At 32.6% G+C, this 22,613-nt stretch overlaps 2 protein-coding genes across 2 annotated transcripts in view; one reads left to right on the top strand and one right to left on the bottom strand.

Annotated features, from left to right (window-relative positions):
- Positions 1 to 6,894, top strand: part of LOC129225974 (zinc finger matrin-type protein 2-like) — a 36,263-nt gene extending 29,369 nt beyond the window's left edge. Inside the window, 2 exon segments of the mRNA XM_054860542.1 lie at positions 6,657 to 6,674; positions 6,676 to 6,894. Coding sequence (XP_054716517.1) covers positions 6,657 to 6,674; positions 6,676 to 6,795 — 138 coding nt within the window. The 3' untranslated portion in view covers positions 6,796 to 6,894.
- Positions 6,895 to 8,770: 1,876 nt separating this feature from the next.
- The window catches only part of LOC129226142 (caskin-2-like), a 494,018-nt gene continuing 480,175 nt past the window's right edge, over positions 8,771 to 22,613 (bottom strand). The window contains exons 21-23 of the mRNA XM_054860742.1: positions 16,211 to 17,117; positions 15,012 to 15,096; positions 8,771 to 10,390 (exon numbers count right to left, since the gene is read on the bottom strand). Of these exons, the coding sequence (XP_054716717.1) occupies positions 10,291 to 10,390; positions 15,012 to 15,096; positions 16,211 to 17,117 (1,092 nt within the window). The 3' untranslated portion in view covers positions 8,771 to 10,290. The remainder of the gene's footprint in view (positions 10,391 to 15,011; positions 15,097 to 16,210; positions 17,118 to 22,613) is intronic.

Genomic DNA, 22,613 nt, shown 5'->3' with positions numbered 1-22,613 from the left:
TCGTCACGGCGTTTCTAGCAGTTTTTGCTTCGGCCGAATATGTGTCGGCGATCCTTCCAGGAGCAGAACCCTGTTATTGCGCTTCTCTGTTGGGTTCTGGAGCTTTTAGGGGAGCGGTAATCAAGCTCTTTTCTTAGACAAAAGGGATGTAACTAATAGTATTTCACAGAACTTGTTGTAATTTATTTTATTTTTCTAAGATATTAACTTTTCAAGTACTCTTTGATGGGACACGTATAATGCTTCAAATAATCAGGCATTATATTTTTATCTTTTCGTGGAAGCTTTGTTTCTTAGCATTCTGGCATTTGAACTCCTGATGAACAAGTGTGAAAATATTTCCTTACATATTTATCAATATTTCTATGCCTGAATAAAGCAAATAAACAGAAATATGTTTTTCTTGTTATCAAAAATCCACCTTCTTACGCAAGTATCCTTCACTAAATTGTTCATAATCCTCAGATTTTATAATTTATTTTACGCAATATTTTTTTAAAAATTATCTTACGTATCTTAATTTTGTACGAGTACGTTTTTTTATTATTATTATAATGTGTTTACTACGCTTTTTATTTATTTGTATACTATTATTATTTTTTAGTGCTTATTTATTTTTAAATCATGATATTTTGAAACGTAAATTATATCTTTTTATATTCGCGGCACCCTTTGATGGATTTTTAGTGATACGGTTTTGAATATTTTTTATTTCACGAAAAAAAAAAAGATGACCGCATCGACTATACGTAAAAGTTGACTATGTAAAACATAAAACAGATACGACAGTACGAATAAAATGATAATATCTTGAGTTCTTTTTTTGTACGCTTTACTCATAAGAAACAAAACATTCCTTTTCTCCCATTCTTTTTCAGATTTTATTTATTGTCTTAAAATAGCTCCAATGTTTTAATTGTACCTTTTATGAGATTTTAAAAATATAAATTAAATATTTGGTTTCTTTTCAATAATCAAATTGCCATAATTAGTAAATAATCTTATGAAACTAACTAAAATTTATCCAAGTATGTTTAAAAAAAAGATTTAAAATCCGACTCGATTTCAAGCAAGATCTCCTTTTTTTTTCCTTCTGAAGACATGTTCCGTCATATAAGCATAAAAGCTTGCTTTGAAATTCCTTTCTGAGCTAAACTGTTTATTGTAAGAAAATAATGTGGAAGGGTTGACCACAAAACACTAAAACCTTCTGACCATTCTTTGAATGGAACTAACTTGCTCGGATGTTTGCAAAGAGGGTCCTTGGAGAATACGGACCTCCCAGTCGGTCTAGTTATTCCTCTCTCAGCTGGGGGCTTTTAGATGCATGCACAAAAGTATCCTTTAGGGAAATAGGGGATTAGCCGCAAGTTTTGATCTTTTGTAATCATTTATCTTTAAAATACTTCCCACGCTTGAGCAACTGATATCTGGGCATTCAGAAGGGATTTAAAAGTCACCTGAATTACGATAAAAGTCGACCATAGTCCTGCCATCAAAGGGTTCTGTGTTTATTGGTCGTTTTGAAGTGTCACAATATATCAAAAGGCACCGAAGAATACTTTTTATCCTCTTAGAATATCATTCCCACACTTAAAGCGTTTTTGTCCATTCAGCGTTTTGTCCGCTTGCTCACACGTTGGATCGATCAGTCAATTGTTTGAAGAATGTTTTGTTGAGGCCTTTTGAAAGATAGATCATCTTACGTTTAACAGTAAAAGAAAAAAAAAGATATACTGAGATAAAAGCAAAAAGAAAAATAAATTAATAAAATAATTAGTGTTATGAAAATAATTTCTTTTCGTCCAATCCTCTATTGTTTCTTATTTTCCTGTTATGTACTGCGTAAATGTATGAATATTTCAGCACATATTAGCAACCTTGTATTTTATTTCACTATTTAATTCAGCGCTTAAAAACAAATAAAGCGAAGCGATTTTCGAATGCAAGCTGAACAGCAAAAACAACATTAAAATACCGATAGCAAAATGGGGAGAAAAGTGTTATTACAACGTAGCAAAAAGCAACTCCGTTTCGTTATCTGCGGCATGCGCATTAAGGGTTTTCGGGCTGGTCATCGAATGGGTTAACCTCCTTCATTATGCATATAACCCCCATTCTAGCTAAAAATGATACACTTAAAAGTCAATACAAAAATGCAAAATTGAAGAAATAAAACTAATTATTAGAATTAGAAAGCATTGGAAGTAAAAGGTACAAAAATTACAAAATCCTAAGACAAGCAGTAAATTAAAATAAACAAGTTACCCACTTAACAGAGCACTCAGGCTTAACAACAAGAAATCAGCACATTTTCGGCTTAGCTACAAAGAATAGAAAAACACTTTAAGAAAGCAAGTAAATCAAAAATAAGACATATAAAATTTAATTTTATATGTGTGTACTGAAAATTAACATTATGTTAAGCACAAGGTAAAGTTAATTTATTAGAAAGAATATCATGCAGAGATGACTACCTGGGGGGGGGGGGGGGGGTCATGGCACAGATAATGTCATTGACATTTTTAGGCATATTTATTTTGAGGTGTATTTTTTCTCATTTTTGGGTGGGGGGGGGGTCTGTTGAGATATTTATAGGGGATGTGCCCTTGATCTTAGGGGCATGGACACCTCTTTATCATGTATTGAATTTATTTAGAAAAATAAAATAGTGTAACCCATAATTTTGACACTTTTTAACATAGGCAAGTAGTCCACCAAAAAATAGGAGGGTCAGAATTGAGGGGTGGTAGGGGGGGGGGCACCTCTGAGGCTGATTTTTTTTTGTAAAATTAGACTATATTTTTAGATGGTAGAGTTAGTTTGCTGATTAAAAAAATACCTCTAAAAGTATGGAATGAGGCCTAAAAAATCAATTCGGATGGAAACTGTAAACTTCTTCCTTCCAACTCAAAATTGCATTCTTATGAATTAGCGTAAGAAAAGTCCATTTATTTGTACTTTTCAGTCTTTATTTCTGAGAAAGAAACCAATCCACTCTGTAAAAAATCACTTTTCAATTGATTGCTAATTTTTTACTCTGAAAAGGGGGAGGGGGCAAGGAGCCTTAAAGTTTGGAAGTGAGGGGGCGGTTGTCTCTCCCTGCAAGCCGCCCGCCTATGCTTTTTAATTTTAAAATGTTATTTAAGGTTGAGAAACACAGTTATAAATGTTAATATGAACTTTTGATTCTGTTACCCTTACTTAATTCAAACACGTGGTTTTCCATCGAAAGTATCAAGTTTTGCATTATCTTTTGGATGAGTTCATAATAAATAGTTCCATGCTTGGTCTATCACTCCTTTAAAGACCTTGGTCAAAAATATATTGGCTTTCATTTTCGTATAATTTTCTTGCTAGATGTTCCCAGTTCCCACACATTTTCCATTGGATTTTTGTCTGGACTAAGTGATAGGCAGTTCATGACATTGATAGTACATATTTGTTGTGTTAGGCATATGAGTAAGTGCTTAATCTTTCTGAAATGCGCAGAGTGGCACTCCCAGCAAAAACTGCATCAGAACAAAATGGTCCTCTAATATTTGCCGATAGTCATGGGAGCTCATTTTCTTGCTAAAATTTACCCAAAATGCTTGTCTATTGAATCCAAAAGTATCTGAAGTCATTACTTATCCTCCATCTTGCCTGTCTACAAAAAAAAAAAAAAAACTTTTTCGTTTGCTTCTTAAATTATGCCGGTAAACTTTTTATTCATCAAGTCCATCCTGGTTCTACTTTTTCTCAGTATTAAATATTGTTGACAGCTATTTGTCACCAAAAAATGCCATTTTTTTTCCCTTGGTTTAAACATAGGGTTTGTTGTGGTATTGGATTTATTTGGCTAGCGTTTTTGCCAATTTGTAACAAGAAGCTTTCTTGAGCTCTACTATTAGCCGGTATTAGAGAACCATCTTATTCCAATACAGGATTTGCTGGGCAGACCAAACTATTTCCACAAGACAAAGCACCTACTGATGCATCCATTTCATGTTCAATATGAATAATATCAATGTCATAGAATGGCCATTGGTTATTCCAAACTTAAATCCAATGTAAAAAGCGTGGTGACATTGGGCAGCAAAATTATATGAAACTGGAAGCCAATATTTTTTGACAAAACAAATAATTTGATACTTACGATGGAAAACCATGGGTCTGAAGTAACTAGAGGTAATGGAAGTACAATTTTATATTTACATTTGTAACTGTGTTTCTCAACCTTAAATATAATTCATAAATTAAAAAGTGTCTGTAATTATAGAACACTTTATTTTCTAGTTTTCTTAATAAGTTCAACACATGATGTTTTTAAAATAAATTACCATAACTTGTGCTTCACATACTGGTTATCATTATATACTCATATGTGATATAAATCACTCCATTCGTATTTTTACTGTGCATTGTATTCTATGCTTACGTTTATATTTTTGGGAGAGGGTGTAATTTTTGTGCATGCAAAAGTATTTGCTTATTAGTATTTATAAAACAATCTTCTAAATGTGTTCTAGTTTTACTAAAAGACTAAAAAATCGCCCGTCAAGGTATGATGGGTGTAAATTGCTTCTACATTTGAACGAAGCTATTACCTGTGTTGGTGATATTTTGATAGCAAAATTGTAACCCTAACTCCAGTGGATTAACCCTAAACTCCAATAGGTAACGTTCATTTTGACCATTTTTTTGTTTCTTCATTTCACTGAAATGACACAGTAAAACAGTGAAGTTACCAGATCCAGTTCAACCTTGTCACAATAAATCCTTCCCCTGCATGTTGAACATTACCAAAATATAATATCCAATTATCATGCCGTGGCACGAGTTTCATTGTTGAATCTCCCGGTTACTCGATCATTGGTTATTATATATACAAGGATGTTTTTAGCTAAAAATTGACAGGGTTTAGTACATAATTTATATATTTTTCACTTTGTGTTTCCTGATTTCAGATTTTTTTTGACATTTGTTTTCCACTGAGTTTTCAAAGAAAAAAAAGTGAATAAAAAAACTGCTCTCAATCACTTAATAATATTTGACAGTTGCAAGATCTTTTAATTTATTTTCCTAGTTCCAGAAAAGTTTTTTTCATTATGCAATAAATATATGAATTAAACTAAACTATCAGTCAAAATTTGTACCAAATTACCTGTACATTATGTTGTTGCACGTTACAAACAAAGCTTGTATCTATTTCACTAAGTATGATATTCTGTATTGTTACGCCATAGTTTGTTAATTTTTTTAATTTTAGTCAGTATATGGTCAGTATTTAGACAGTATTGGTCAGTATTTTATAATTGTTGGTCAGTAAAAGCTGTATTTTTGACTCTCCAAAGTTTTACCCCCTGTGTTAAATAACGAATGCAGGTAATTGATTAATCAACTGTATCTTGAAAAATGTAGCGGGAATGCAAAAGTGTGTTGGCAGAAATTTTTTTTCTCTCTCTTAGTATGTAGCTTGTTTTATTTATTATTATTACTTTGGAACTTGGATCTTATTTCAAAACTAGAAAGTTGCCTGTCAAGGTATGATGGCTGAAAATTGCTTTTCTTCTTCTACATTTCAACAAAGCAATTGCCTGTTTGATAGTTGAAATTTTTACCCTAACTCCATTGGATTGACCCTGAATTCCAGTAGATAGCACTCATAGTTGACCATTTTTTTCGTTTCTTCATTCCCTGAAATGAGTCTTACCAGGGAAACAGTTAAGTTACCGGATCGAGTTCAGCCTTGTCACAACAAAGCCTTTCCCTGCGTGTTAAACATTACCAAAGCATATTATCAAATTATCATGCCGTTGCGCGAGTTTCATTGTTGAAACACACAGATTACTTAATCATTGGCTATTATTTATATGAGGATTAAAGAAACTAGGTAGTTTAACATCCATCATAGTAATTTGTTAGTAAAGTAAAAAATGTTAATTATTTGCAAGATTCTATAGTTATGACTAACCCTAAACTGGCAGCACTGTAATGCTGTGATTAGGACCCACATTGCCTTCACACTGCTGCCTAGTTAGGCTTGCCCCAACTATCTTAGTTTAATCGTTTGAAAAAATATGTGTTATAGTGGATTATTTGGGAAATGTTTTTATCATTTTAATGCTTTCTAATCTGGAATCTGGGGTATATTTGAAAGACTTTTTGTGCAAATGAATACTTAATCAAAATTTTCTAGCGAAATCCAGTATATATTAATTACGAATTGTGTAAGTTTATCCAATTATTGTCTTTTATTAATAATTAAAGGTTATGGAACTACTCCCAAAAACACTTTGGTCTGCTCAAAGTGGTGTTTTTTCTGCTCCATAATGAACCAAAGTATTGGGATCACTGTGTACCTAAAATGCTTCTTATTTATTCTTGCATAATTTTATTAGTCATGCAATGCTGACAACAAATATACAATGTAAAATTAAGTTCCCATTTGCATTGGCTGAAAGAGATTGAAAATTTTGTTTATTGCTTCAAGTATCTGAAAAAAACTAACTTGTGGTAATGAATTCAAAGCTTTTGTAAAAAATTATTAAATTCTTATATTTATTTTCCCGATATTGTATTTTTTATAAGTCTTTGATGTTACATATTTAATTCTGTAAAATCTTATTTCAAAAATAAAGACATTTTGCTCATGAATCTTTCTTATACTGTAGGAAGAGAAAATAAAAGAGTAACAAACGGGAGAAAAGGAAAGAGAAGAAAAGAAAAGCTGCAGAATCTCAAGATAAAGATCTCGATCCCGATATGGCTGCAATCATGGGCTTCTCTGGATTTTGTTCATCAAAGAAGTAATGCATTAAACATGAGTCCTGATTCAGCAAGTATCTGAACATTTTATCATACTTGTAAATACTTTTTAATGTCTATGAATAAAATATTTCTTTATCGGTTTATATGAGGTTTTTTCATCAAAAAACGTTAATTTTCTATTGAAATTTGAAGATACACTTTTCAGTATGAAGTCAATATATGTATTTCTGTTTTCATTTTCTACTTATGTACAAAGCCTTTTTTATTTATTTTCCCATTGACCATAAAGCTCGCCAAATCAGCAAAACGAATATACATTAGATAAAATCTTGTCATTAAAAATGCAAAGTTTTCTTGAAAATAAACTTTTAAAAAGATGTTGACTACTACATTGTTCCATTTTTATTTCTGTTTACAAATTTTATTTTTATAAATCGTCAGTTTTTGAAATTAATAAAAAAAAAAAACATTTAGACTACCTAGAGGCATGTTTAGAAACCTAGTTTCCCCAAAATGAAAAAAAAATAAGGTCAAAGATTAACCAAATTTAAACTATCAATTTTTCAGGCGTAGCAAGTTCATAACAGAGATCCATTTCCCAGGAAATATTTTGGGTGTTTTTTTTCTTAAAAAACTTAATTGTAGAAAAGTGCCTAATTTACTGAGAAATAGATCTATCATGGTTTAAGACAAAAAACAAATACTTTATTCCAGGAGTCTCCAACTTTTTTCACTTGCGGGCCACACTAAATTTTTGGAGACGAGGCGGGGCCGGTACAGCAATATTTTACCTCAGATGGTCTATTTAGAGCTAGTACACACCCCCGTCGATATATAAGTGTATATATATATATATAGATATATACGTGTGTGTGTGGGTATATATATATATTATATTTATTATTATATATTAATTAAGCGCTCTGTGGTGGTTTTTGAAAATTTCTGGGCTTGCTTCTAAGTTGCTATATTTCCTTATACATATTTGCTGTTAGCTAAATTAAATTATATTTTAAGTGCCCCTTAAATTTTTAATTATAGCGATAGGGAGTCTTGTAACATTTAGAATAGTACAGAAAACTGAAATAAAAAGTATTCTTTGTCACAAAATAAAGTGTTTTTTTTTTAAATAAAAAAGGCTAATGAGTGAATGAATGATACAAGATAAAAATATTGCAATGCACTACAAATTTATTTTATTGAATTATGATGATTAAAAACTTGGAAATAAATGAGAACACAAAAAGGTGTAAAAAGCTTTTAAATTAATAGTTCTTTAAAGAATAATTTTTCATTTGAATTTAAAAAAAAATGTCCATTTACTCAATGATATTCGGGGGGATGGAAATTAGAGGTTCTTAAAACAAAACGACAAATTACTTCAATACCCCCCCCCCCCCCCACCACCTTTTAAGCATAAATAGACTTTGAGCTTATAAATAGCAGTTGCTAAAATGTTTTCAACTGTTAATAGTGCCCCCAATAACAAGGCCCAAAATAAATTTAAACCTATTAACACACTTTGTCAATTTGCATATGTGCCCTTATAGGTTAATTTTGGTCCTAGAAGTGTGATTTTTTTAGTTGAAAATGTTAGTGTGTCCGGAATGTTTTACTCAGTATCATTGCTCAGGACTGGGGGACTGTATAAAAAGTTAAATTTTGTAACTTTTTCAAATTTGATTTTTTTGACAAAAATTTCATGAATTTCGAGTCCTTGCGCAATTTAAAGATTTTTTTTCAAAATGGGAACTATACGCTTATCTCTAACAGTTTAGGAATAAACTATTGGTCCACTTTTAGGGTAGACACCTTGTATATTTATTCTATATATCCATAAGGACTGCTCCTCCATCCCCCGAAAGAAAATTGGGGGCACTGATTAGTTTCTCCCTTTTGTAATTAAAATGCCCCACATTTTTAGTAATTAAGGAAACGTTATGTTTATAAAAAAAGAAGATAATATGAATGGAGTTTGGAAAAAATAAATAAACATATACTCAAAAGAAAAACAGACTTAAACAACAAATTACTACCTTTTTATTTTGTAAAGAGTTTTATTCTTTTACATATTAAATCTTGTTGCTTTCAAAAAACTGTAAAAACAAATGCTTCTCTATGTTTCCTTTGTATGAACAAACATCTTTAGTCTTAAATGTTTTAGGAAAATGGTACTCCCTTTTCACACATAAGATCACTTTGTGTTTTAAAACACAAAGATTGTCAAGAACAATAACTATCGTTACATAACACCACCTACATACTGCGCAGTCAGAGGCAGTCATCAACAGTATTCAACAAGCAGAACTCTTTTAATAATCACACCACCACTAAATTGTATAAACTGTATAAAGACCATTTGAAAATTAGCAGCACTAACTCATTCTCTATTGTACAGTTGGCTCTCTGTTTAACGACTTTCAGGGGACCACAAAAAAATCGTTCTTAAATAGAATGCTTTTAACACTATAGTGGACCATCTGGGAACGCAAAAAGCTGTCCTTAAATAGAGAAAGTCTTTAAATAGAATGTGGTTAAACAGAGAGCCAACTGTATATCTGATGAAATATATATTTTTTTCTTTTTTGTATATATTGGGTTTATATAATAAAAGTAAAGGTTATATTTGAAACTGATTTCAATAATTTAATATAAAACCCTTCAATTAGACAATCAGAAAATAATTGCGAGTGCTGAAAATAAATGTTGACAATTTTTTTTAAACTTTCAAAATGATAATGTGTTTAATTTTAGACCTAAGCTACATGTTACGTCTAAAAACATGATATTTAATGTTTAGCTAATAGTTAAATCTAACTTAAAATTGTTCTGAAAATTTAGTATGCAGCAAAATATTGAACTATTGTTTCATCTGTTTTTTTTAAATATAATATATATTTTTTTCGTATTAAATTTGTTAGCATTAATTACTTTTTTTTTATCTTCCAAAATTTGCTCTTTAGAATTGTTTAGAGCTAAAGACTGCCTATTTAAAATTAGAAAATACACATATTTGCAGGCATTTTTTAAAAAAATTAAAGATTTTTAATATTTTATTGAGCTGATTATTATTTTTTAAAATTTTGTTTACTGATTCTATATGATAATATGTACAAACCTAATCCAGTTGTTCATTATTCAAAACTTAGATGAGTGGGGAAAAAAATTTCTGCTATCTGTGAATTTTTTATTGCCCATAATCTAAAAGAAGGAGAACACTTTTATAAAAATGTAACTATAGGTGGGGAAGAAGATCAAGAAAAAAACTGTACCCCTAAATTTCTTTTCTTATGAAAATAGTTAACTGGCTTTCCAACAACTTTTTTTCCAATTTCAATTCAACAACTGAAACTGTCTATATGGCATCAACAATTTGGGTCTATACGACTACACAAAAGAGAAACAAACTTTCATATCACTGCAGCCAGCTACAGCATCTATAAAAAAACAGTTTGTATTCACTGCATGTCAGAGCCAAATCGCTGACTTTCATCTTGATAAAAACCGTTGTTCGATTCAGCTTTGGTTTTGTAAACTTCAAGCATCATTCAACTGATATTCCAACATTGCATCAAGTTGAGTTGATAAATTAGCTAGCATGTTTTCTATGTCAACTATGACATCAGTGGCACCAGAGCTAAAACAAAAAATAAAGCAAAAATTAATACTGTAATATTACATAAACTACAAGGCAAATAAATTATATCAACTTGTATCTCATGCTTCATCAAAAATGGCTTATTTTTTATAATTTAAATTACCTCACAGATAGTAAGCTAGGAATTTTATTTAGAGTTTTAAAACACTTTTTTTTAAATAAAAAAAGGTATAAAATATTAAGTGCATATTATATAAAAAATATTTTTATAAACTAATTATTCAATGACTGACCATATTCTTATAAAATTGCTTAATTATGTTTTAAAGTAAAATACCTCACAAAATGCACTTAAGACATAAATAATGTTAACGAAATACAGTTGGCTCTCTGTTTAAAGACTCTCTATTTAACTACTTTCTCTATTTAACGACGGCTTTTCGCAGTCCCAGATGGTCCACTATAGTGTTAAAGGCATTCTATTTAAGGATGCTTTCTACTTAAGGACGATTTTTTGTGGTCCATTGAAAGTCGTTATACAGAGAGCCAACTGTACTCATGGGAACCCTTTTATAAATGCTTTGCAACCCTATAGTTTAGGAACTGTTAAGTAGAAAATTTTTGTAATTGATGAAAAAGAAGGTGGGGGGGGGGGGAGAGAGACGTATTAACTTTATAACTTTAACATGTTAAGGTATAGAATAATCTAACTATAGAGTGTGCTAATCATCATGATTAGTGGTAATTATAATCAAGGAAAGTGACGTTGGAATTTAATTTAAAGCATGTTCACATACGAAAGATGTTTTAAAAAATATTTTGTATATTTAACCAATTATAAGTTATTCATACTACATAACATCCTTTGTACAGTGAAGTATATAATTACAATGCATATTTGTGTTTTTGCAGTTACATGAAACATGATGAACTCTGAGTTCATGAGCAAAGAACATGCTTTCTCTAAGAGGTATAATAACTAGCTTCCCCCCCCCCCCCCCAGGTGTAAAAAATGTTTGATATTTTTTCGAGAAGTTTCGGTATATGAAACATTGAAGCCTAATAATCCTCCCTTTAAATACATTTAAAAAAGGAAGGAAAAAAAATAATAACTAAGAATGAAATGGAAGGTTGCAGGAAAATAAGATGTGTACAATTTTGATTGTCATCAATTAGGAAGTTTAAAAATTTTTATTTAAAAAAGTTACAAAACATTCAAATGTAATATTTGAAAAGTCCAATTGTTTCTTCTCCCAATTTTCCACAAGATTAAATTTTTATTTGAAATATGCTTGACTATATTTCTGAGGCATGTTTCCAATTTTCAACGCATAGAGACGTTAAAAATGTCCCTGAATTTAAAATGTTACTTTTTTGCTATTGGGCATGAGAAAAAATTTACAAGCTCCATCAAATGGGAGCGATAAGAGGAGGAGAGGGGGACTAAAGACGGAATCTGAGACATATAATAAATATATTCTTCTTAACTCTTCACTAAGTTTTAATGAACAATATTTCTCAATTCCACATTGTAAAATAAAATCAAATCACATATTAATGTGTTATGAATTACATATAACTATTTATGAATTATGTTACTGAAAATCTTTGCTATTCAAGCTCACAAAAATACCAATTTCTTAAATGTTCTTGTTGCATTATGAAATTTGCAAAGAAAATGTCTGCATATTTTCATTTATAATATTTTTCAAGCCTTGATTTACCTTATGTGTATTGTTTATGGATTATGTAAGGGATTCTTTAAAAATTATTATTTTGAATGAAAAAAGCAAAGTACAATCAAAAGCTCATAGAGCACTCAAAAATTAACTCAATGTGACCTAGGTCATTGCCTAAGACGTTCTCTGGCAAGCCAATATGCTGTTTCTAATATATATTGATTCTAAGTGATTTCAAATATATTCTGACAAATATTAACTGTAAGATTTTGAATGTTATATGTTTTATAAACCTTAATAATGCAAAATTTGGATGTGCTTCTCTAAATCTTCAGTTTTGAGTTTTCAAAACTTTTATCAAAAAAGAAGTTTCATCTCCTTAGAAATAGACATTTAAAGAGCTTGTTTCCTTTCAAAATGTGCTAAGACAAAACTTTCAAAATTTACTTATTGATGGAGAAGACAGTAGCACATGCCTAACAAATATATTTGCAATGAGTAGATTTTACAAACAAAGTAAAGTTGTAATGAAAACAGAGTGAAATTCTTTTTTCTCCCAAAAAAGAATTAAATTACAAGTAAAGTTTTGTGCTATAAAGGACTAAGCCAAGTTTAACCAATCACAGCCTTCCTTGAGATAAGAGGTTTGTTTCACAAAGACAAATGAAAGAAGCGAAAAAAAAAAAAAAAGTTTTGAAAGTACTTGAAACTTTATGAACTAACAAATTACTCAAATGCTTATTTTTATAAACAATCACTATACATTGAATGCTGAACATATCGCTCATTTGGAAAAAGAGTGCCACAATACGAAATTTTTATTTTTTATTTTTTTCCGCTTAAAGGCCTTCAAAGGACGTTATCTTCATTGGAAAATAATGAGATTTTTTGTGTCGAATATTAACCACTGGAGACCACAGCCAACTTGCTTTTCTCTGAATGCAAATTGCCTGAAGAGTTCAACTTCAAACGTTTCTCCTGTAGAATTTCATTACTTCGTATTGTGGCACTTCTCCCAAAAGAGCGATATGTGAAAATATTGACAGTGATGAAGATACAGAATTTCCAAATGAAGTTTCCCGGTCTAACTACCTTTTGAAATTGTGTATCTAAAATTTATGCTGCATTTAAACAAGGGAAAAAAAATGACTTTCAAATGTAAGTAAGTCACACTGTTTTATTCCAAAGGGGTTCAGTCATTTCTTTTGTCTCTAAATAACTATAATCTCAGGATTTTACTAACCATTTCGGAAATACCGACTTCAGTTCATTCATATCAAAAAGACGTACATTAGTTTAAAAGCTGACAGCAACAATCAAACTGCTAATCAATTGCTATTACAATGGCCTCAAAAAGTTAAGGTACAACCGGTTTTTTCCATCTAATTTGCAAATAAATGAATGTAGAAACAAAAAATTTGGAGGATATGTGCATTAAAAAATTTATTATTGACTGCGTCATAGAAATTTGTACAAGTGTATTGCACAAATGATTTATAGCAAAAAAAGCAATCTCTTTGGGTCCACTCTTGAAGAAAACAGAACCAAATAGTGTTATGTAGTAAAATGTCATAGAAACAATGCAAAAATGGGTTCTAATAAGAAATGTGTCCCCCTCCCCCTAACTAGAATGCATTGGCGGCATCGATTTTCCATGCTGTTTATTAAGTTGTTGGACACCGGAATAGGAAGCGAAGACCAGACACAAAGGAAGCCTTGTTCCAGCTCATGTAACGACCTTGGTAGATGATTCAAAGCAGCAACTTGTCTGCCAAGATAGTCCCAAAGATGTTCTATCAGATCCAAGTCTGGAAATCGAGCTGGCCATTCCATTCATTCCAAACCTGGGTCCTCAAGAGACTCCTCAACAATCCGAGCTTGGTAAGGTCGTGCATTACCATCTATGAGAATGGAAGTCATTACCAAAAGCACTAGCATGGGTGGACATATGGATCAAGGATCTCATCCCGATATATCAGACCAGTCACTCCATGGAACACATGCAAGTCAGTGTGACCACCAAGCAAGATCCCTGCCCAAACCATGATTCCACTAACACTATAACTGTGCCTTTCAACAGTGTTGGATTAATGGTATCTAGTGTGCTGTTCTCTCCATATTGAATCACTCTCCAATGTAAATCTGGATTCGTCTGTGAACAGCACAGAAGCCCATTGCTGGGGGGTCCAGGAAACATGTTCTCTTGTACAGCATAAGCGGATCCTTCGCTGTGATCCGTTGAGGGGAACACACACAACTGGTTGCCTTGCATAGAGACCTGCATTGTGAAGATGATTTCGCACCTTAATAGCAGAGATTCTTCTTCCTGATGCTACAAAGTGTTCTGCAACGAGCTGCGGCACAGTAGTGGTTCTTCTCCTTCGGTTCGAAAAAACTAGAAAACGGTCTTCTACAGGTGTTTTAGCTTGTGGTCGGCCTGAAACAGGCCTTCTGGACACAGAATCTTCTGATTGGTATAGATTCCAATTTTGCTGAACAACTACAAGACAAATTGAGAGGTCTAGCAGCATCAGCCTGAAACAATCCCATTTCCATCCATCCAACTGCCTGTCACCTTATCGAATCGGGCAAACGACGTCTGAGACATTTTCTAAACTCCATAGATTATCGTCACCGAAACTGCCAAAAACACTTGAAAATCAACACAACTTACACACAAAGGTAAGAAAGCTTTATATTTGCATAATTTGTTCTCACTCATAAAGATATGTTCTTTTCTATAAAATAAAAGTGGCAGCTATCTATTTTTCATTAATGGTTTTGAAGTTAGTTATTATCATTCATGAAAACTACGCATTTTATTGTTACTGCCATTTTTTAATGGTGAGCTTCGAAAAACACGTTGTACCTTAACTTTTTGAGGCCAGTGTATTTTGCAAGCACAGACATAATTAAAGATGAATTATTTAACATCAACTCCAATAACAAATCGAGCATACAATTTAAAATTGTTTACTTACTGTTCCATGGCACGCCCACTACTTTCTTTTAAAGCTTTCTTATCTCCTACACTACCTCTTTTACTTGATAACATTTGCGTAGAAGCTGTGAAAAGAATGAAAAATGAGCAACACAGTTTTAAAAATTGATCAAAAGTGTAAAACAACAACATTCTTAAAAATATGGGAAAATAAACAAATATTCATGAATATTTTTTAATACAGAAATTTCACCAATGTCTACTAAGTAACCAAAAATACATTGCAGAAATATTATGTTACTTATGAAATATATGGCTGCGAAAGTAGGTATTTCCAAAAATTCACATATCTGTCTGCTAGAAAAAGGTATGAGTTACAATACCTTTTTCTGTTTTGTTTAAACCATTTGGGGACAATTTTGAAACTCTGACTGTCTCCAGATGTTTGCCAACCTAAGAGTATAGCAATGAAAAACTGGGAAGGAAAGGGGGGGGGGAAGCATTTGAATAAAATAAAATAAAATTGGAGATGCCTTTTTCAGAAACAAGCTTCATATATTCTTTTTGAGGAATATTATTGATAAGCTAATGTAATTTTCGATAGAAAACTTATAAACATGTTAAACAGTTTGAATAATTCTGCACTTTGATTGCTTGTAACTTCAATTTTAATCTAAATGTGGGTAAAGTGTAAATAAAAATTGAAGCATTCAATGTAAGAAAACTCTTGCTTTATCAAACATTTATTATGTTAAAACTAAAATATCTTCCAAATAAATATCTAAATCTAGGTAATCATTTTAGGTTTGCATTTTCGTTCTCAGATTTGTAGAGTCTATGAAAAGCAAATTCATTATTTATGAAAAACCATGAAATTCATTGCTTTAGAATTCTGATAAGATGAACTTCTTTGCATTAATCTATGAAGCTCAATAATTAAGCTATGAAAAAGATTAATCTACAGCAAAATCACTCAAAATTTTTTTTTTAAAATTAAATTGATAAAAATGAAAAAAAAAAAAAAAAAATGCTATTATCTGTAAGAATTGTTCTATTAACACTTTTTGATTCATCAACATCTGAACATAAGTCCTTAGTTTTGAATTAAAGTTCATATTGTAAAGATTTTGTCAATGAATAATTTTTTTTAACATGTGGAAAATAAAAAAACCCTTTAGTTAAAGTATCTGAGGAAATTACATTGAACCTTAAAATGCTTAAACTAGAATGTGGCCTTACCTTGACTCGAACATAGGTTAGACTTTCTGAGAGTATTTGAAGGAGATGCAGCTGGTGATGCTTCAGATGCCAGAGATTTTGCAGATCTCTGCTTAATAGTCCCAACATTTTCATTGGCAAAAGGTAGATGGTTCGACTCTGTGCTCGAAGTGGAAATATTGGAGTCTGCAGAATCTTTTCTTCTTTGGCGAAACCGCGTATGAGGCGAATCACCTTGCAGCTCTTTGGCACAAATCGTTTCTTCCTTGGACAATACGGAAGAATTTGTCAAGTCTATAACTGAGGATAGAGGAGAAGGCGGGGGAGGGAAATCTTCTGTGAGGGCTGGAGAAGCAGAACGGTCAGTATCCCCAGGAGGTGGGGGCAGATCTGTGCTGCCCATCACAAACCGAGAGGCAAGACCTTTGACACAGGTCGCAAAAGCTTCGTCTTTCATCGCTTCAATACTGCGCTCATTTTTTATAGAATTAGTTCTTTTGGGTGGCGGTGGTGGATTTCTTTTGCTCCTCAGAGTCCCATACAGCTGGGAAGAGTTCATATTTGACCAACTGTGTTGAGGGGACCAGCTGTCTATAACCTGATTGGAAATTTTTAAGTTCTTTGGATCATCATCGATATCAAAGTTGATTTCTGGATCCGACTGCCGCGTTTTGGCAGTTATTTTAGCAATGGGTCTGGGTTTGACCATGCCCTTTGGTCTGTTTAGAGTGGCAGTTCCACTTGTCTCATATGAATAATGGTCATGAACACTTAATTCACTGTCCGTGTCGTAGCCGTTATGCCTCCACGCACTTACAGTGTCGTACCAACAGTCTGAGTTAGTATAATAGGGTTGATGCATCACAGTAGAAACAGAGTCGTCCATATCTAAACTTTCTAACGAACGACCTCTGCTTGTTGATCGAACCTAAAAAAAGATTTTGAAAAAATGCATAAATATATAATGAAAGATGATTAAATATTTCAATTCAAACTGAAACGAAGTAGTACATAGTGTATTGAACAAAGAAACTAAAATTTCTGGTTTCATCTCGATATCATGTAGAATTAAAGCATAAAATATTTAATTACGCTTAAAACATATTTCAAAAACTCTGTTTAAATAAAATACTCATTGAGATACTACTTATACATTTTTTCAAGACAAAAAATTTCTCCAAACAGTTTCAAAATAAATTAAACTGAAAATGTAGTATCAAAGAACTACAAAAATGTATAATGTCACATCCATTTTTTGTGTATTAATGCAAAAGTAACAAATTATGAATGGCTAGCTTCATTCAGAAAATAATTAAAATAAATCTTGGAAGAAAAAAAAGCATTAAATAAAAATTTGTTGGTCATTAATGTTAGTTAATGGTCTTATTATTTAATATGGTAACTTGTCTGACAAAGTAAAAACTATTTTATAGAATAAAATTATAGGAAAAAATAAAAGGTAAAGTGGTGTCAAGAAAATTTAATTTACATCCCAGGGCATATTTCAGTAAAATGCTGGTCTTAAGAATAGAGGATCACATAAAATTGTTTCATAAAACAACTTATTTTCACAAAATGAATACATGTTTAGAAAATGTCTATCTACTTAAGATTATCTATTTAAATATGTTTTTTACTTGCAGAAACATTTTACAAACATTAACATATTTTCTTATAACAAAACTACTGTAAAGTAAAAATAAAATTTTAAAAGTTAAAAGTATTGCTTCACGAAATTCTTGTTTGGACCCGGGAGTTAATAATCACTTCATAAGTTGTAATTGGTTAAGATGATATCCGGTTAGCACAGCAATTCCCATCCTTTCTAGCTGTGCGGACCACTAGTTTTGAAAAAAAAGAGTTAGCGACCCACTAACTACTAAGTATACAAGTAAAAATTATAAGGACACATAAAAGTGTGTGTGATTAGTAAGAGATGCTGTGAAGAAATAGATTTTTTTTTTCATAAAGAAAATAATTTTATTATATTCATTTATCTATCACAACTGTAAGAAAAAATCAAAAACTTGTGATCAAAGTTGAAAAAACTTAATGTTTTTTGAACTTTTCCTGCACGAGATAGTCAATATTGGGAATGAAACTGGAAATAACTCTCAACATTCAACTTATTCCTATATTAATATCTCAATAAGAAGTTAAAGTTGACAAGGCTCGTTCATATAAGCAGGTAATTGAAAGCTCTTCAAGTGTCCCTGAAATTTTGGTAGCAGCTGGATCTGGATAGTCTTCCTGAATTTTTATCTATAACAGGATCAATGGTGCTGTTTTTGAAAACTGATTTTAGAGTTGGGTCACATGAAAAGTTCAAGTAACGAGTATTCTATATTTGAAGCTACTTTCAAATTCTGTTACTGTATTTTTCTTCAGATGGGTTTCTGATCCATTATCTGAAAAGTCATTAATAAAGTCAAAATACATGAGAAGTTCTCCTCGTTCGCTATGAACCAGTGACAGCTTTTAAGTGATGGTCATCTTCCCAGGAAATCTACCCAAAAAGCTGATAGTGAAATGAATGAGACCAGAGGTCTATTGTACTAGTCCACAAACAGAAGCCCTAAAGCAGACCAGCAGCTGAAGCAAAATTCAGCAAACACCCAATAAGAATATCATGAATCTCCCACGGTTCAAACAAACGATGACCAAGGTGTTTAAACCTATAGGCAGAAAACACTTCGCTCGAATCACACAGGATGTGACTAATAGTTTCCTCATTAAAGAGGTAACCTCCACAAATTTAATCATTACTGATACCCATTATAGTACGGTGCTGCTTTAAGGTGTAAATACCGGTCAGAAGATCAAAAACCTTCCCAGTATTTTTGGCATATGGTCCCCAGAGACAATCAGGTCTGTCCTTCTTAAGATGACAAGCAGAATATGTTCAATGTCATTGCGAGATAACCTCTCCAACAGCCATCTTAAACATAGTCACTGCTTGAGCATCGATAGGACTGTGGCTGACTTCTCCATACTTGTTAAGATACAGCAGTTTGTGCAAGGGAAGAAGTTGAAACCTCCGACTGAAGACGTTTGGTTTTTCCTGCCTTTTCAGGAATGGTTGAACCAGCGGCTTTCGCCTCCCATACCAGCCTCTTCCTCTCCTGCCTGCTGCATTTTTCTGCACAATGGAGTACTCCCTGCCTCTCTACTGCAGTGTCGGTAGCAGCGCCGTGTCCAAGGGGAGGGTTTTAGGGGTTAAACCCCTCCCTTGGGGAAAAAAATAAGCAAAATGAAGAAAATGTATATTTGACTTAAATTTACTTTAATGAGAAAGTTTGCGTTCAGCGTTTTTATTTTATTTTAATTTTCTCTCTGAAGTTTTTTTGCGATTTACAACTGCTAAAGCCTTACAAACTGATGTAATATTTCGAAAGAAGTACACTGTTATAACCAGAGGTTCCAGACGAGTGAATATATTCCCCCTAAGGTGAAAGCATGGTGACCAAGGGTGCCATACTGGCCAGGAAGTAAAGCAGAGGTGCGAAAGTAGCAGACAGTCGTAGGCAGGGGTGCCAAAACAGCAAGCAATCGCTAAATGACTTGCTGGCGCATGCGCTTCCGGCATACATTCACCATTCAACCACTTCAATATGGCGGACGAATGATAGGTTGCACTACGCGTGGCTTCTACGTCTTTCACATTGAATGAAGTACACTATTGGATTAAATCTCAACTTTTGTAGGATAATTCTTTAAAATAACAAGTAAGTACAGCTTTTGATCACTTTGTAGCTTTTAGGGCTTTCAAACATAGTTAAAAGTACGTTTAATGCTTTTCAGTTACCGTTAGTCCGTTACGATACCGTAGTACCGTTAGTTGTTTATTTTCAGGTTACTGTCGTGAAAATTCCATCATTCAAAACGCTACTAAATGTATCTATCATTATTTTCTTGAGCACTCGATAAGCAACATTTAATCACCGAAATAGTAACCGCAATGATATTTTCAATAATCATCAAGTGAGAACCTAAATAAAAATGATTCTTGTGCTTTGTGTAGCGAGTGCAAAAAATAAAAAAGAAATCTCTCTCCGTCTATCTTTTTCTTTTGCTTTTTCGTTCAAGTGTTTGAATCATTTCCTGTTAGCGGTTATTCGATAGTGTTAGGAATTTCTTTAAATTTGTAACTGTCGAAAAATTTTATGCGCATTTTATTTTATTGTTATTTTGATTGAAATTTTGAGCGTTTGAGAAACGATTTTGTTTTTCCGTAACTTTAATATCCCAGAATATTTTTGGCTGTTCTTGTAAATAATTCATAAGTACATCTACACTTTACTTTCGGTGCGGTTATTTCTCACAAATGATCATTAACTTAACTATGATTATTCAAATAATTACTCGTCTTTAACTTTAAATATATTTGTGACAACTCTTTGATACCAGATAAAGTCTGTAAATATTTATTGTTTTATTCATTTTTAATTTTACTTTGTAAAAAAAAAAACTCATCAGTACGCAGAATTTTTTCACAAGTTTTTTACCGCCCCGAGAGTTATTATAATTATTATTATTTATTTTATTTATTTTTAAGAAAAGGGTAAAAATTTCACAGGTCCGCAATGTTTTTCATTTGTTTTTACCGACTCGAGGGTCAAAAGAGGTTGAGAAACACTAATGTAGAGAACGATCAGATGAATTAAAGCAATGAGCACTTCTTAACTATGTTGAAAACTCTGAAATATGGTCAAATGCTGTAATTACAGGTTTTAATCATTTCCAGTACTGAATTCATGCAATGTGAAAAGTGTGCAAAACGTAGGCTATCATGAATCAAAACAAAACTATTAAAAAAAGAAAAATACACAACTGTATTCAAAAACGCACACAATACGGGGGAGGGGGGAGAGGATCTACAGTAAGGGTGCCATTTCTCTCTCCGAAGGTTCATTTTTTTCACCCCGGCTGCCTATTTTTTAAAAGGTGCCTGTTTTTCACCCTAGTTAGAGGTGCAATTTCGGCTCCATATTAGGTGCCGCTGGTGAACAAGCGTTTCACCCCTGAAAGGTGCCGAATGCAACCTGTAGTTTTAACAGTGTATGGCGGACGAACCGCTGAATGATCTACCAATGCAAAGAAAGAATATTGCTTATTGTAAGGAGCTTATGGTGAATTTGGCATATGTTACATCTATGAAGATGCAATAGTGATTGTGCTTGGCTATGTAATTTGCATCTGCAAAGAGCTCTTTCTTGTTTAGTTTATTAAGCACTAGCTGTACCCGACGCGCGTTGCTACGCCAACAAAAAAATACATCATTATACTGATTTTCATGACAATCGGTTGAACGGGGGCAGAAGTTGCTACTCTGCAGTGCCACCTGGTGGCGAGTGGCTTCAATGAGCATGTTATGCACCTTCTCCGCGGAAAAATACATATATATAGCAATTTTCATAATAATCGGTCCAGGTATCAAGTGAAGCCGTGACTATACTCAAATTTTGTACTCACGCAGTTTGCAGGATCAATCAATCGCTAAAAATATCAAATAGAAAAAGTTTTAAATCCCTCCGTTGCATGAAAAGCAATAAAACAATAAAGAAAGAATTTATTTGTTCAAACTCAAGAAAAATGGCAACAGCTAACTTCTTATTAATGAGATCTTTCACGCGAATTAATTTCTGCAGCCGATAATTTTATTCGTATTTATCCAATGGATTGTGACTTAAATTGGAATAAAAAAGGAACTATCGATCGTATTTTTTTCAAACTGGTCTATAAACATTCCCAGTACCAAAAATAACAAACGGTGAAAGTTTCAGCCAAATCTGCCGGGTAGTTTTTGAGTTATGGATGACATACAGACAAACATTCATTTTTATGTATATAGATTATTTCAGAACATAACAACCTGATATACATTCTACATTATAAAAGAATTTGTGAAGAGTTTTTAACACTCATTGCAATATACTACATAGTAAACAGATTTAATTAAAAAGAAGGAAGCAAAGTTTGATTAAAGCGAATCTGTGAAACGAAGGAATACTTTGGTAACTTGTACAGCTAGAGGTATCCTTCAAGAATACAGCAGTCCTTACAGGTGAATAAACGCCATACTGGGATCGGCAATTTGTCGTAAAACTGAAAGCTGTAAGGGGGTTGAATTCTCCCCCACCCCCCTACTGGTAAGATTAAAACCCCTCCCTTTATGAAAATCTGGACACGGGCCTGGTCGGTAGGTTGCAGACATGCACCCTCAACTCCTCCAGCAGCAAGGTTGCTGGTTTTCTCCTTCAAGACAGCCTCCAACTCCACAGGAGCTGGGAACTGTGAGGTGATGAAAGGTCAACACCCGCACAACCAGCCTGTATGAGTGCAAGGCAAATTACAACGAGGTTTTTCCCGGTTCCTCGTGAGGACCGTTTCGGACATCATACAACCTAGATGCCATCCATCTATC

Source organism: Uloborus diversus, chromosome 7 (genome assembly GCF_026930045.1).
Source record: "Uloborus diversus isolate 005 chromosome 7, Udiv.v.3.1, whole genome shotgun sequence".
Classification (NCBI taxonomy): Eukaryota; Metazoa; Arthropoda; class Arachnida; order Araneae; family Uloboridae; genus Uloborus; species Uloborus diversus.
Note: the sequence above shows the minus strand (reverse complement) of the source record. Positions and strands in the feature narration are given on the sequence as shown.